Source organism: Candoia aspera, chromosome 6 (genome assembly GCF_035149785.1).
Source record: "Candoia aspera isolate rCanAsp1 chromosome 6, rCanAsp1.hap2, whole genome shotgun sequence".
NCBI lineage: Eukaryota > Metazoa > Chordata > Lepidosauria > Squamata > Boidae > Candoia > Candoia aspera.
Window position 1 is genome coordinate 59,343,832 of NC_086158.1, and position 15,192 is coordinate 59,359,023.

At 37.4% G+C, this 15,192-nt stretch overlaps 1 protein-coding gene across 1 annotated transcript in view; it reads right to left on the bottom strand.

The window, feature by feature from the left end:
• Window positions 1-14,973, bottom strand: part of CACUL1 (CDK2 associated cullin domain 1) — a 44,438-nt gene extending 29,465 nt beyond the window's left edge. Inside the window, exons 1-3 of the mRNA XM_063307225.1 lie at window positions 14,435-14,973; window positions 13,291-13,417; window positions 9,743-9,845 (exon numbers count right to left, since the gene is read on the bottom strand). Of these exons, the coding sequence (XP_063163295.1) occupies window positions 9,743-9,845; window positions 13,291-13,417; window positions 14,435-14,804 (600 nt within the window). The 5' untranslated portion in view covers window positions 14,805-14,973. The remainder of the gene's footprint in view (window positions 1-9,742; window positions 9,846-13,290; window positions 13,418-14,434) is intronic.
• Window positions 14,974-15,192: the final 219 nt, after the last annotated feature.

Genomic DNA, 15,192 nt, shown 5'->3' on the forward strand with positions numbered 1-15,192 from the left:
CTTTTTCAAACAATATTGTTCTGAGTGGTCCAGGCTGTTCCAAGTACAACTGAAGTTTTGCTTGGCACCTTTTGGTTTGCTTTTAATCTTTCAGGCTAGGCAATCAGCATAGACTGACTGGTTCCTCTACTACTGGTTGACACTGGATAAGGTGATATGGGCAGGAGGAATGTTAGGAAAAAGCAGTGATTATTAAGCACTTGGTTTGGAGATAAAGAGCCACTATAAAATCTATTCTGCTAAGTTTCTGCACAGATAGAAGACTGTTTGCAACTGTATGCCTGCTTAGCTAGCTAAGTTACTCCTGTTTTTAAAATTCTTTGTCACTGAAAATAGCAAGTGCCACTAAAGCTACTAAGGTTTAGATTACAAACTTAACGGCATGGATTGGTTTACTGAACTGCTGTTATGAACTTTCACACTGTGTACTCTTGTGATTTGTTAAACTCCAGTTGCATTTAAAGCAGCAAAAACTTCTGTTCTGCCTTATAAGCTTCTGATATCAGTGTACTTGCATAAACAGGTAGTCCTCTACCAACCACAATTGGGACCACCAACTCTGTCGCTAAGCGGTGCAGTTGTTAAGTGAAATGTCTCATGACCACACTGACTTAGGATGTCAGTTCTGGCTGTGGTGTTAAGCAAATCACCTGTGGTCATTAAGCGACTTCCTGCTGGTTTCCCCATTGACTTTGCTTGTCAGAAATCGGCTCTGAAGGTTGCAAATGGCGATCACATGACCATGGGACACTGCAACCATTGTAAATGTGTGCCAGTTGTCAAGTGCCTGAATCGTGATCACGTGACTGTCAGGACACTGCGATGGCCACAACTTTGAGGACCAGTCATAAGTCTCCTTTTTCAGCACCACTGTAACTTCGAACGGTCGCTGAACCGTAGGCGAGGACTATCTGTACTCTTGTACGCTATTGACTTCAATGGTATACAGAGCTTGGGGAAATAGTTTTGTTTGTTTGCAAAATTTGCAGCATTTTTAAAGCTACAGAACAGAGGTAGGCCACATGTTTAGTACAGAGGAATACACAAGCTGCTTTTTGTTGGACCTGCCTAGATAACTAGCAAGCAAAAAACAAGTAAAAAACAGCAAGCAAGCTGCAAACCAGTTGTATTTTGAACTTGTTTAGTGGCACTGTGAGGAAGTAATCTGATTGACTGCCACTTGCTAATCAACCTTCAGGAAAACTGGCTAAGAGGATAACTTTTATTTTAAAAAATCCCTACAGCAAACAATGGAGCCATTTCAAGTTTTGTTTCATTGGGACAGATCCAGTATGCAACGTTTCAGTAGATGGAATGGGTTTGTTCTGAACTTGAAGCAATACACATACAAATTCTCATTGGCAATATAAAATCAAAGATTTTATAAGTCAAGATACAACACAGGGATTTATAACGACTTTAGAATTATAAAAAAATTGCATAGATATCTTGAGTGATAAAAGTACTATACTTGAATATAAGGAGGTAAGGATGGTAGATTCTGTACAAGAATAATCTAAAGATAGATTCTGCCTCTAGCTGAAGCTGAAGTAGAAAGTTGAATGGATGTCAGCTCATCTTTGCATATGCCCGGTACTTCCAATTTGAAGAGCCCTGGGGGCACAAAGGAAACTTCATGTACTTGCTCTTCAACATGCAAATGAAAGCTAGTGATGACAATCAGAATCCTGTCAAGTTATTTGCAAGCTTACCAGGAATATAAAGGATCTTTAAATGCATACTAGCTGGCATTTTTCCCACTCTCCACTCACTCTCACTCACTTTATCTACTCACTCTCCAGAGGCAGAGTGAGTAGATAAAATGTCTTTTTTAATGGCTCCCTGATTAAGAGAGGTTTTCCTTGCACTGAATTTGACTCCTGGTGACTACATGGATATGTCCATGTTGGTTTTGACAACAACATTGAAGTAGTTTGCCATTGCCTTCTTCCAAGGTGTGTGTGTCTTTTTTTTAAACTTTCCAGTCTAATCCATCACAGGATTTCCTAGTGGTCTCCCACTCAAGTACTAACTAGGATTAACTCTACTTGACATTTTTGAGACCAGCTAAGGCTGGCTATGACTTTTATGCCTACATAAGATAAACAAAGGTTAAAACAAATCTCTCAACTTCAGGGATGAAATCATAGTTGCCTTACAAAAGTTTCATGGAAGAAGGCTTAGAATCACATTTGACAAAGACTGTTTAAAAAGTCACCAAAGTGCCTATATTCATTTTGAAATAATTTGTGTTCATTTAGCTGTACAGTCTTACATACCTTGAATAAAAATATTTATTACATTTATTTCAATACTGCCCAGTTCCTAAACTCCTTTTTCCATTTTCTCTTACAAAAAATCAAAGAGAAAATAAGTATCATTTAGTTGATATGATGCTGAAAACAAATAAAAAATGAAAATAAAAATTTCATTGTCTTTATATCTGTGAAGATACTGTTCCTATAAGCAAAGGAATAAAACTATAGAAAAAGTAAAAACAAATTAGTATTACTGCCACTTAATATGTAACATACAAGTGGATATTAATACATTTAACCAGAGGGGCAGTGAGATCTGAAATACCTAATTCACTGAAAATGAGTAATGGTCATGGAATTTCACTGCAATATCTTTCTCAATTAAAATGAGAAAACAACCTTAGGGAAGCTTTCGCAAGTAGTGAACCTTGTCAGAAGATATATATAGTAGTATTTGGCAAGTCAATCATTTAACATCCCAAAAATATGGCGATGAAAATCTCATAATATTCCTATACTGGATTAGAAGTCAACATAAACAGAGAAACACTGATGTATTCCCTGTTTTATGGTTTCATAATGCAGTTAAACATCTTATCATCTAGCATACCCATCCTAGGCTTTAAATGAAAGCAAAATCCAAGGTCATTTTTAAAAGAAAAAAAAAGTCACACAAATTCTTTCCAGAGGTGGACCTATAAAACAGATAAGGTATCAGTATGAGCAGATGTTCAGAGATTTCACTATTATGCAAGTTTCTGTTCAATAATTAAATCAATCATTTACATTTCTTTTAAGTAAGGTGCCAGTGTAGAATAATATAGTAATTAAGGCATAGTCTTGGATTAGAGTGTCTCAAATTCCCACTTGACCACAAATTCATTAGGTCAGTCTTTTTCAGTCCAGCTATTTCACAGAGCTGTAGCTCTGGGGATCAAATAAGATGAGATCTCCCATGTAAGTCACCTTGAGGTCTCAGAGAAAAAGCAGACATACATGCAGGAAATAACAAGCAGTCCATATTAGGACATTACAAAGGATGCACAGAACTCACCAATTTGAAAACAGAACATTCTGAAGAACCCCAGAAATTTCCATTCCACCTCCATACCACGCTGAAATTTCCATTCCACCTCCATACCATGCTGAACCAACATTATAGGAGCACTTTGATAATTTGAGGAAGCATATCCTCCAAACCAGAAGTAATTCAGTGGGTTCCAGACTCATTTCTAGAAAACCTTTTCTGGTTCAGAAGATTTACTTCTGGAAATTGCTGACCATTTTGGAATAGAAGCATTTGGAAAAGGTTTGGCATGGTCTGTAGAGAAAACAGAACGTTAAGACAGTTCTGCAATCAATGAATTTTGCACAACTGTGGAACTTAGTCTATTATCACAAAGATAAAGCGCAAAATGTATATACATGATCCAAACCAATACAATACCTACAGTGACTATGTCACACAAAATCTTATGTGATAATAAACTGGTTAGTCATTAATATCATTCAGAGAAAAAACACTGGGAAATAAGGGGAAAATAGTGTGAGAAAAATTGTATTCTTTATATCTGAAGTCCCAACACATTTTGAGGGAGTACCTCTGTCAGTTTGAGTGCACCCATCTCTTTTGGTATAATAACAAATATATTTTTTCTCATACCAATTATTTTTCCTTATTTTCCACCTAGCCATTAAGGTGTCACAAGACTCTTTATTTCTTGGTCTAGTGGTTAAGGCACCAGGCTAGAAACCAGGATACTGTGAGTTCTAGTCTCGCCTTAGGCATGAAAGCCGGCTGAGTGATTTTGGGCCAGTCATTGTCTCTCAGCCCAACGCACCTCACAGGGTTGTTGTTGTGGGGAAAATAGGAGGGGGAAGGAGTATTAAGTATGTTCCCTGCCTTGAGTTATTTACAAAAATAATAAAGGTGGGATAAAAAAATCTAAAGATAAAAATATAATATGGCTATCCTTCTGGAAACTTCCATCTCAGTTATTCCAGAATATGCCCAATTTATCCTGGTCTTCTTTTCTAATGTATAGAAGTCACTTCAACATGCAAACTGAGAATTCCAGAAACAAATTCATTGAAGTCAGGTGGAGTTTTCAAGATAGTATCTAACACAGAGCAGTTATAAGTGAAAATTTAAACACTGGAAAAGTCATACAGCCAGATGGAAACACTTTAAATATCCACATAAGATTTAGAAAAAAATATATATTGCTTGGAAGGAGTCATCATAGCTTTAGCAGGAATAGGTCATGCCAAACCAACCTGATCTCTCTCTCTCTCTTTTTTTATAAAGTGGCCAGTTAGTTGGCCATGAGAATGCAATTGGCATAGAGTGCCATAATTTCAGTAAAGCACTCAACAAAATCTCCCATGAGATCCTAGTACAGTAAAGAAGATGGCAAAATGTGGGACAAGAAAAATATAGACAAAGTAAAATGAGAGTATTAGGGGACTCATAAATATACACGGTATAATTTGATGCATAGGGGTAGTTAAGAATTTTTCAGAAAAGGTGTTTATCTTGTGTTTTTATTCTTAAACTGGATGGTTCAATATTTGGAAAAATATAGCAATTTGCCAGGAAAGGCATTCTGCTGCCACCTGCAGCACAATTGCATAATAGAGAATGAACATATTGTAATCTGTCTAGATTCTGAACCAAGCTATTTCATCAAATGCTTCTACCTTAGATTAAAGGTCAAACTATTAAATAGACACGTTAAACATTTTGGGGCAATGGGAGAGAGTTGAGTGTGAAAACACAGGAGCTGGGCACAGAGACCCAGGACTTCAATTAAATCTCTCTCCTCAGGATACTTAAAAGAGTTGTCAGGATGAAAAGACAGCTATTACCTTGTTAGGAGATTACCAGTTAGATTTAGTCCTAGTGTTATGCAAGGGCAACCCAGCCTATAAAAACAGGTTTTGTACAGTGACCTTCATCTCCCACAAGATAACTGTTTAAAATAAAAGGTTAAATGTTCTGGTTAAGGATTCCATATTATATCCCAATAATCCAAGGTGGGCAACCTGTGTCCCAAATGTGTCCCCCACCCCAATACCTTGGGCTCATTCTGCCAATATGCAATAGCAAAAGCTTAAATTTCAGAAGGTTGATTTGTTATTGTTGTTTTACAAATTAGAATACAAATGGAAGTGGAAGGCCTCTGGAAGACAAATCACTCCCATCCTCACTTTTAAAATCCCACTGCCAGCAACAGGCAAAAATCACAGCTTTTCAGACCTTTGGAGGGTTTTATGGGTAGGGATAGGAAAGTATGGCTCATAGAAATTTCCCTTTCATTTCCATACTAAGCATACCCACCACCACCCCTCATATGGGTGGAAAACCTTCATCCTCCTATTCTAGCATTCTCCTAAAATCTCAGGAGGTTGAATTGTAGCCCCCAGCTCCTCAAACCTTACCTGTCACTGCAATGATCAGACAAAACTCTCCTCTGACTCCCACACTGACAGATGTAAGCTGGATCGGCTGGTGTAGAGAGCTACAGAGATGGCCTTGTAGCAAATATTCAGAAATCATTACAAAAACAAAAAGGACACTCCTTAAATCCTGGGGAGGGAGATAGTATTAAGAAGAGACTCAGAATGACTCTTCCCTGACTAACTGGTGTATAAGCGAAAGGCGGGGGGGGGGGGGGAGCACAAACTAGCTAGATTCTGTTATTATAGCCTATCTCAATAAAGCATAATTCTAGTTTTCCTAAGGAGTCTATTTCCTGATCTGATCTATCTCAAAGGGCTGAAAGTTGCAGCTGCCAATACATGCAGCCCTGATCTGTTCAGGCCTTCCCTCCTTTGTCAGCAGCTCCTTGTTATAGGTTCGATAGTGTAATATAACAGCAATAAAATAACTATTAGTATCCCATTTAAATATTAATCAAAAGCCTACTGAAACATTTAGTCCCTCCCTTTATACGCTATACTCTAGGCCCTTGCAAAATTCAAGTGTCACAATTACTGGGGAAAGAACCATCAAAAGAAGAAAAGAAAGAAAGAGAACAAACCAAAATACAAATTTGCAAAACAGGATCAACTAAAATATCACTGAATTAATACTTAGCAGCACATTTGAAGTCTTTTCCACACAGTAATTATCCAGCTTCTACATACCTAATGAGTCGAAGTACACTTTTCACTCTAAAGCAGAGCATCCAAAGAAGTTCACACTGAATTCAGATGCATAATAAAAAATGCAGAAACAGCTGTTAACACTAGCACAAAATATGATTCTAATGTCCTCAAACTGAAGAATGATCATATTGTAATGAAAAAGTTATTCTACTACAGCAGAGCTGATTAACTCTTCAAAAGCAAGAAGTTGGGGATCTGCACACAAAAATCAATATTGTACTTAGTGTTCCAACTGGTCACTCAGAAAACTTCCAAAAACTCTGATATAAATCTTCAAAAGTTACACACACACACACACACACACACACACACACACAGCCAATCATGTAAGTTTCCCATTAAGTTATTTTTTTAACTGAGAATATTCGCTGTAACTGCTTCAAAATGTTTAGTTTAAAAATATTTTTTCCTGCTTAGCAGTGATATTTTTAAGGATTAACCTAATGAGTAATTAAAATATATGTCCTTATTTTGTAAGAAACATTGTATGCATCTTCTTGATCCTTTAATAAGGTTCCACCTGTAAGACCTAAGGGTTAAGAGTTTGGTTAATAAAATGAAAGTTGCATAATTAAGTGAGTATTCCAGTATAAAGTTACACATACAAGAAAGGATAGCATATTTCATCAATGGAGTTGTGGTAGATGGGGATTCTTTTCATGAAGCAGTCCCTTCTCTCCACATCCATACAAAGAACACTTTTTCCTGTGACAATTTTTCAAAGGACACATGAGCATTGGCTTATTATACAGATCTGGGGGGAGAATCTTTCCCTAAGATGCTAGGGTAATCAGGCAATACTTCCAGTAGCGCAAGGATAATTTCATTGCTCAACCTCACAATAACAAAGGAATGCATACTTATGTTGCCAAATGAATGTAGAAAGTACAGTATTCCACAGGGATGCTCCCCTTTTTTTCTGGAACATACTGATCTGGAAGTGGTTCATCTCTTTCTGGAAGTAAATCTTCCAGAACATGAAGTATTTCAGTGCTCTGGGTATGATTTGGCCTCAAAACAGGCCCATTTAAGGGCTGGATTATATTCAAAACACTATTCTGGAAATCTGACTTTTGCACATTATCAACAATGATTTGTCTTGCTGCAAGGATAGAAGATAGCTTACTTCAAGAAGCACATTACCAAGATCCTTCATGTTTCCTCCACCACGATAAAAGAGCAACCTACTAATCAGATCAGAGTCCAACTCATTTGCAACCACAAATATACGTCCTTGCAGATCAGCAACAGAGTACAGAATTTTAGCTGACAATGTTGTAATTAAGATATAAGAATGGTAATAAGGTATTTCTTAATTACCTATTGCAAAAGCATTTGCAAATCACATGCAAAGTATAGACTCATTTAAGAAGCTTGGGAAAGGATTACACTTATCCTCAAGAAAGGGAATATCCTTATTTCTTAAGAACATTCAGCTAGAAGATGCCAGAACGTACTATAACTAGCCATTCACCTCAACAACCAGCGTTGTTGCTTTTAACAATGGCTACCCTTGTCTACTTTCTAAAGCCACAGCCATTTCCACTGAAATACAATCCAACAGGTCAGAGATACATAACCTCAGGGTGGCATGCAGGCCCCCAAATTTTGAATGTGGCTCCTACAGACTTTCAAAAGTTGTTTCCATATTATAATTTTAAAGACATCAGAAGAAAATTAAGTGCACATTTGGGAATAATCATATTAACAAGTAATGAGCAAAAGATTTCAAATTCAAAACATTTGCTTCAGCTTTTGGATGCTTTAGATTTGAAGCATTGCCTACACTACTACTATTAGCTATATTTAATTTTAATAAACATTAGCTCTAAGTTAAAATTAAATTTAGTTTTTAGTACTTCTTTTTTTAATTTCATCCAAAAGAATAAAAACGGAAAAAAAGTTTAAGTAAAAGCAAGGGAAAAAAGAGTCCGTAGTACTTTTTGAAGCACAGCTCTTGGCACATCCTCAAAGACCAAGTGTAGCTTTTAATTCAAAAAAGTTGTGTGCTATGTTGTGAGTATCTATTTCAAGGAGGATAAGGCCCTCGTATGCAAATACAACATTGGTGTTTCATTTAAATACAAAAGTGTAAGAAGAAAGACTACATACAGTTAGCTATACATCTATTCAGTGAGTTACTATTACTAGAAATCAACAGCATACCAAAGCAATGCACTTTTCCTCAAGGTCCCATTTACTGACAAATCTCAAGGGTTTAAAAATAAAGCTACATTCTTCATACATATTAATACCCGATTACAACAAAAGCACAGCAAGATACAAATATGAAATTGTATTTATTTTTCTGACATAGAAGGCTGAATTGGAAATTGACAAGCAAACTATCTCATTTATTTACTTTTACTCCTGTTCTGTCAGTGCACTACTCACTTTCTGATGTCATGCAGGCTAATTTTTAACAAGCAACAAATGTGCATGTTTTTGATTAACACAGAGATGTAGGTCAGTATTAAAACCAGGTTCTAAATAAACACCCCATTGCCTGTGATAAAAAAAAAAGTGTCTTCAGATGGTCAGAAAAATTAAGTTTTGTAAGCTAGGAGGTTCTTTCTTTAAACTGACAATCTGAGTAGAAATGATCAGCATATTTTGATAAACATAATTAAGTGCAAACCAGTTTCTAATACCCTTGCATGAAAGCTGACAAAGTTTTCCAACCCGAAGTTCTATAACAGATTAAAGGCTAATTCAAACTAGCCAGAAATATAGACACATACAGGTACATATCCAATACTAAAGGTTTCCTTAGGGACAAAGTGATCAAAGTTGCTCACATACATTTGAGCATTTATCCTAGATTTTGCTCACCACTGTGGCTGAACTAAAACTACTAAACAGAGTCAGATCTGATTAGTACGTAGATTTAAGATCACCAAGAAATATCAGTTACAGGCTAGACCAGGAAGCTGAAAGAGCATCTCAGAAGGCAATGGCAAACCGGTTAATTGTTGCCAAGAAAATTACATGGACATGTCCCTGAAGTCATTAGGAATCAAACTCAGCTAAAGGAGACTTTTCTTATTCACACCTATATGTGCTCAGAGCAAAGCCACCATGTATGTTAATTCATCTTTGGGATCATGATCCCTTTTGAAATACATGAGCTCACATGGACAGTAACATCTGAATTTCCCAGAGAACAATCTCTCAACAGCTAATGCATTACGAATCAGGTCAATCAAGTCCTGCACAGGTAACAAGTATGGTAGCAATAAACTCCAAATGATCACTGGCATTTTACTGGGATACTATACTAAGTCCCAGGAAAATAAAATTGTGCAGCTTCTTACCTGCAGCTCCTTTGAGACTCTCTCTAAGTGGTTAGTTATCTTTTTTATTAGGTCACTATACATCTGTTCCGAATGCTGCTGGCACACACATTTATATACACAACTGCAGAAATAAATACAGGAACAGTGATGAACTGACAATATTAAGCCACTAGAAATTTATTTTTAATATATCAGCATTCTAAACTAAGACCCCAATATGTAACAGGTTTGTGGAAGCAGATCTATATTTGTCACAGAGAATTCTACAAGATCTGAAAGCTCAAGGCTGCCTCACATATAATGATTCAACTATTAAACTCTGGCAGTACCTAATTTCAAAGATTTTTTTTTAGTTATTTCATCATATTATTAAGACAGGTTTTAACGAAAAATACTTGAATTTCATTCTATCATTAATGCTAGTTTGAAATTTTATATTTTTAAGCATGCATTTATTCATGACAACAATACAACATTCTAGACATTTCTTTTCAGGCACAGAACTGACATTAACAAAGGAACCCCTTTCCAATATTTCATTACAAGGCAAAGGCCTGGATTTCAGCTTAGTTATCCACTTTTCATCCCACTGAAATCAACAGGACTAGTTACTTGTAACTAGATTAATTTCAATTGCTTTTAATGGGGCTAAAATACGATAAATAGTGAACTTAGTATTTTTAACTGTTACATAAAACAGAAAATTAATTCCTAACAGTAAATTTTCCCAGAAACACAGCTGTAAACCATAAACTATCTATTAACATAGAGCCCTGGAGCCTCAACTCCAGAACTGCACTGTACTGTTGTCCTACTTCTATCCCCTAAGGTCACCAAAATAGAAAAAGTTCTATTCTGAGCATTGATTTCTATGATATACACACATTACACCTCCTGAACTAAGAACTGGTTGAAATGTCATGAAAATCACCGAGTTAAAAACAGGGTCTCTATCTTGAACTATGAAGTACTATAGATGACAACTCTTTTATTAGAGTCAAAGCATATACCTGTATCTTGACATTAATAGAGAACGTATATGTTCTCTTTCCTACTCAGATTATGGCTCCATTATTATCAACATTAGACATTAAAGTACAATCAATTCATTAGTCAAATTCAGATCAACTGCAAGTAATGGAATTAGACAGTCCATTTCAAACATGCAGACACAATTAATAAAAGTGCATCCCTTACAAAGAGAGCTGATCCATCCAGCTGTACATTCAAAACTAGATTTTCCGGAGCAACTGAGCAAGACAGCAACAAATTCATTCCATGTCTTGGACATATGCGATACATACCAAAACCAGACTATAGTTTGTTTTTTAAAATGAGAGGTCACTTTTTGCTCTCTTAACTGTGATACATGCAGAGCTAAGAGAACGTAAGTATAAATTAGATTGATACCAAAATAACAGAAAAAGGTATCATTGCTTTGGACATAAGGAATTAAGGTTTAAACTAATCCAACCACAATGAAATTTGGGCAGCTAAGACAAGCACAGTCCTCACTTGAGGTTGCCTACTTCATGGAATATTTGTGAGGCTGTATGAAGTAAGCTCCACAGAAAACTAGATATATATAAGTAACAACTGTGTGAGGATATGCTGATCATAATATAGCAATAAATAATAAATACTAATATCATTCTGCATACATTATAACTTCTATTTGTGGGATCTTCTATCATAACCATTACTATCAAGGCATTCTGATACTTTTTTTTTAGAATTCAAATGATGGAAACTGAACATTTCAAAATCTGCATACATTATAGACATCATGCCAAGCACTCTTTACAACAAAAAACCATCCATGATGATAGAATCAACATTAGGGACCAATAGAAACATCAAATAAATATCTCTTCAGCCACATAAAGTACTGTCCTGCTTCCTCTATCTATAATGGTATGTGGAAATGACCTTGGGAGACTGGACAAAGAGACACTGCCAAGGGAATGGTCAGATAAGAGACAGCATAGTCTACAGCTGGATAGTAGGTGGGGCAAGAGGCTCAGAAGAGACCCTCCCTATTTTCTCAGGCTGTAAAGGAGACAGGGGGAGAAATGTACTTTCAGACTTGCAAGATTCTGTCAATGTAGCTTTACAATAAAGTAGAATTAGCTCATCTGGTTATGTTTCCTATTTGGTTTGCCCTGCAAGACCGAGAAACTAGGGAGGGTCTCTTCTGAGCCTCCTGCCCCACCCACTATCCAGTGGCGAGTGATGATGTCCCTTAACCTACCTTGGCAGCATCTCTTTGCCCAGTCTCCCAAGGTCATTCTACACACCATTACACCATCTCTCTTGAACAAGTCATTATTTTTTGTTCAAGTACTGCATGGGGTGGGGTGCTTTTGAGTTAGTGTTGACTCCTCACAACTGCATGGACCAGTCCCTGCAGTTTTCTTGGCAAAATTTTGGAAGTGGTCTGCCATTGCTTGCTTCCTAATACTTAGAGAGAATGACTGGCCCAAGGTCACACAGCTAGCTTTCTGCCTAAGGTGGGACTAGAACTCACAGTCTCCCAATTTCTAACTGGTACTTTAACCACTCCACGAAACTGTAATGCATGGATGTTTTATTAATGTTAAACATTAATTAGCTATTTTAAAGATGCTGAATGAGGTCAGTTCCTGAAGTAAGGGAGAAAAAAGTCTCATCTTTTAATCATGAGTATCAAGGACTGAACCTATTTCTTCTGATACTTCCAAAATTATTCAACAAGACACATTACTAGGACAAAAACTTAGAGATGGCTAGTTGAATATCATGGTATAAACTATAAAATCTGTATCACAATTCTTCCTTTCTAGTATACTGCTGAAAAACAGCTACAAATTAATTCTAACAAGATTTTGTTTATAACAGTATATCTGAAAATACATCTGTGCCCATATAAGCCTGTCTGGGCCCTGAAATTGATTTGAGACCTGTTGGCTAGTTTATTTTTAAGACAGAACAGACCACAGACACAAGGAACCACATGTTTCAAATGGGTTTAATGCTATATGCTAATTTATTACTATAGTTTGCAATTCTTTTGTGCTAGCTGAACTACATTTTTAAACAATGCATTCTTTAATATAATGGTTTTCTATTTGTTGTCAACTGCCTTGGGAGGATAGGCTAAAATATTTAAAACTGTAAATTTAGTATATTAAAAAATGATCTGGCATTTTTTTCAAAATCCTAAATTAAGTATTTCATTTGATTGGTGAAACTCCAGAGTTGTCTTCAATTGTACAGTTTAAAAATATGTAAGTAAGCCTTGCACTTTTTATTTTACAAAGAAAAGCAAACAAGCTTTTTTATGATGTATATCTGTTTTTCTAACAGAGACAAAATAAATTCCTATAAATGAAAGATGTTAACCCAGTACATTTATTTTTATTCCATTTTAATTAAAGCCCAAATACTTAGAAATCTAATGCCAGAATTAACACTGTACCTTTAAATATTATACTCATTTACTAAAAGTTTTCATTAGCACCTTGTAAGCAACTGAAATAATGCAAACTTGAAATAATCTGTTATTGTATACTTTTATATTTCCTTACCTGTATATTTGTTCATAGGAAATGGGAATATAATCACCAGGACTCTGAGTTAAAAGCTGGTCAATGGCACTGTCCAACTTTGGCCAATATGTGCTCTTATAATCTTCTATTGTTATAACATTCATTACTAAAAGAAAAAGTATATTACAATGATAAAAGAATGCCAGCAGCATGATTAGCAACACATATAGAACTTAAATGCAAAGCTCATACTATATACTTGAGAGAGAAAAGTAGTTCTGCATTATTTCAGATTCAAATGGAACATTTATCTATTTTAACTCAGATTCTGTCCTATGCCTATTGACCACAGATTTAGTTATTTCTAACAAAGCATACACAAGAGTGTCTGAAATTACTGAGTGAAAACATAGGAGAAATATATACAGATATTTGAAAACAAACTGGCAGTTTAAACTGTATATTTGCAAAGAGGTCATTATAGATCTGAACACATATGCTCTACTGCTAATCACAAAATGTTTAGATACACAATTCTCTACAAGAATGTAAGCATTTAAAGACTAATCACCTCTTAAAAGTTTTTCACTGCAAAGATTCTGACATTCAAAATCTATTTTAAAATGTTGGTTTATTGTGTATGTACAGCCCTGATCTAGATACAAATCTGAAAGAATACATAAACAATAATACCAATATTAATATATCATACAATGAATGAACTTTCAAAATTATGAAGTGTGTTTGTGTTTTTAAGTGCCCGGTGTTAAAACAGCTGGTCACCTCTCAACGGTATTGGAGGAAAAAGGAATTGCTTCACCACTAGACTTGAAGAGCAACTTGGATCTCAAGATTGAACCTCAAGACCAAAGTAACACTACATCTCATATTCCACTACTTACTATAGACACTTGTAGATTTCAGGGCAAAATCCACCACCAAATCAAATAGATCTCTCCATCCCTTGCCAAGCTAACAAGAGGGATAGAGCAAAAAGTGGAATGGTGGCCACAGCTGCCCATGAAAGAGGATAAATGAACTGGAAAGAGATAGGCTTGGCTTGCCACCTCTTCCCAGCTGCTGACCAAGAATGTAATCTGAGGGAAGGGTGCAAAGCACGCTTCCCCACCTTCCTTGAGCTGGACGCAGGAAGAATGGACCAAGGACGCAGGGCCTCACTCACAGAACTTAGAGGCCGAAGGGTTGATGTTGAGGTTGATGCTGGCGGCGGCGGCGGCGGCGGCGGCGGCGGCAGCCCCTCCTTTTCCCGGCGCGGCTTCGCAACCCTTCCCTGGCCCGTTGGCGGCCTCGGACATCATGTGGATCTCAAGCTCCTCCGGAGCCGAAAGCGATACCCCGTGCCCACACGCGCTGCGGGACTCCCCCGGACAAGGCGGCGGCTGTCCGTAGCCTCCGCCTCGCCCTCCTGCCGCAGTGTCCCAGTTGTTGTGGTTCTGGTCATCCATGAAGGCCTCGTAGCTGCTGCTGCTGCTACTGATGCTTCCGCCTCCGCCGCCGCCGCCCCCCTCCTCCTCCATGCTCTCTTCCTCCATCCCGACAGGCCTGGAGGGGCCCGCTTTGTCCGGGCAAGGGAGGAGGGGGCGGGGAGGGAGCGAGGGGAATGTCACAATCGGCTTCTTCCCATCGCAGACCAAGAAGCGTCACGTCTCCGGGCTACAGAGAACCACCCGACTGACTTCTCCGTCAACTTCTACCGGAAGCGGATCCAGCTCTCGACCGTAAAGCGATCCAGTCGTAGAGCACGGCTTAAAAGAAAAGCAATTTACGACGGCGGCTAATAGTGTCGCTTGCCGCCGCAAGGGATTGTGGGGATCGTAGTCGTGTAGCCTCTTCCACTCGGGGGCTGTCGCTGTGATGCAGCTCGCAATGGTCTCAAAGGCTCCCGTGTTGGGCGACCCCTTATAATTTTTCTCTCGACGA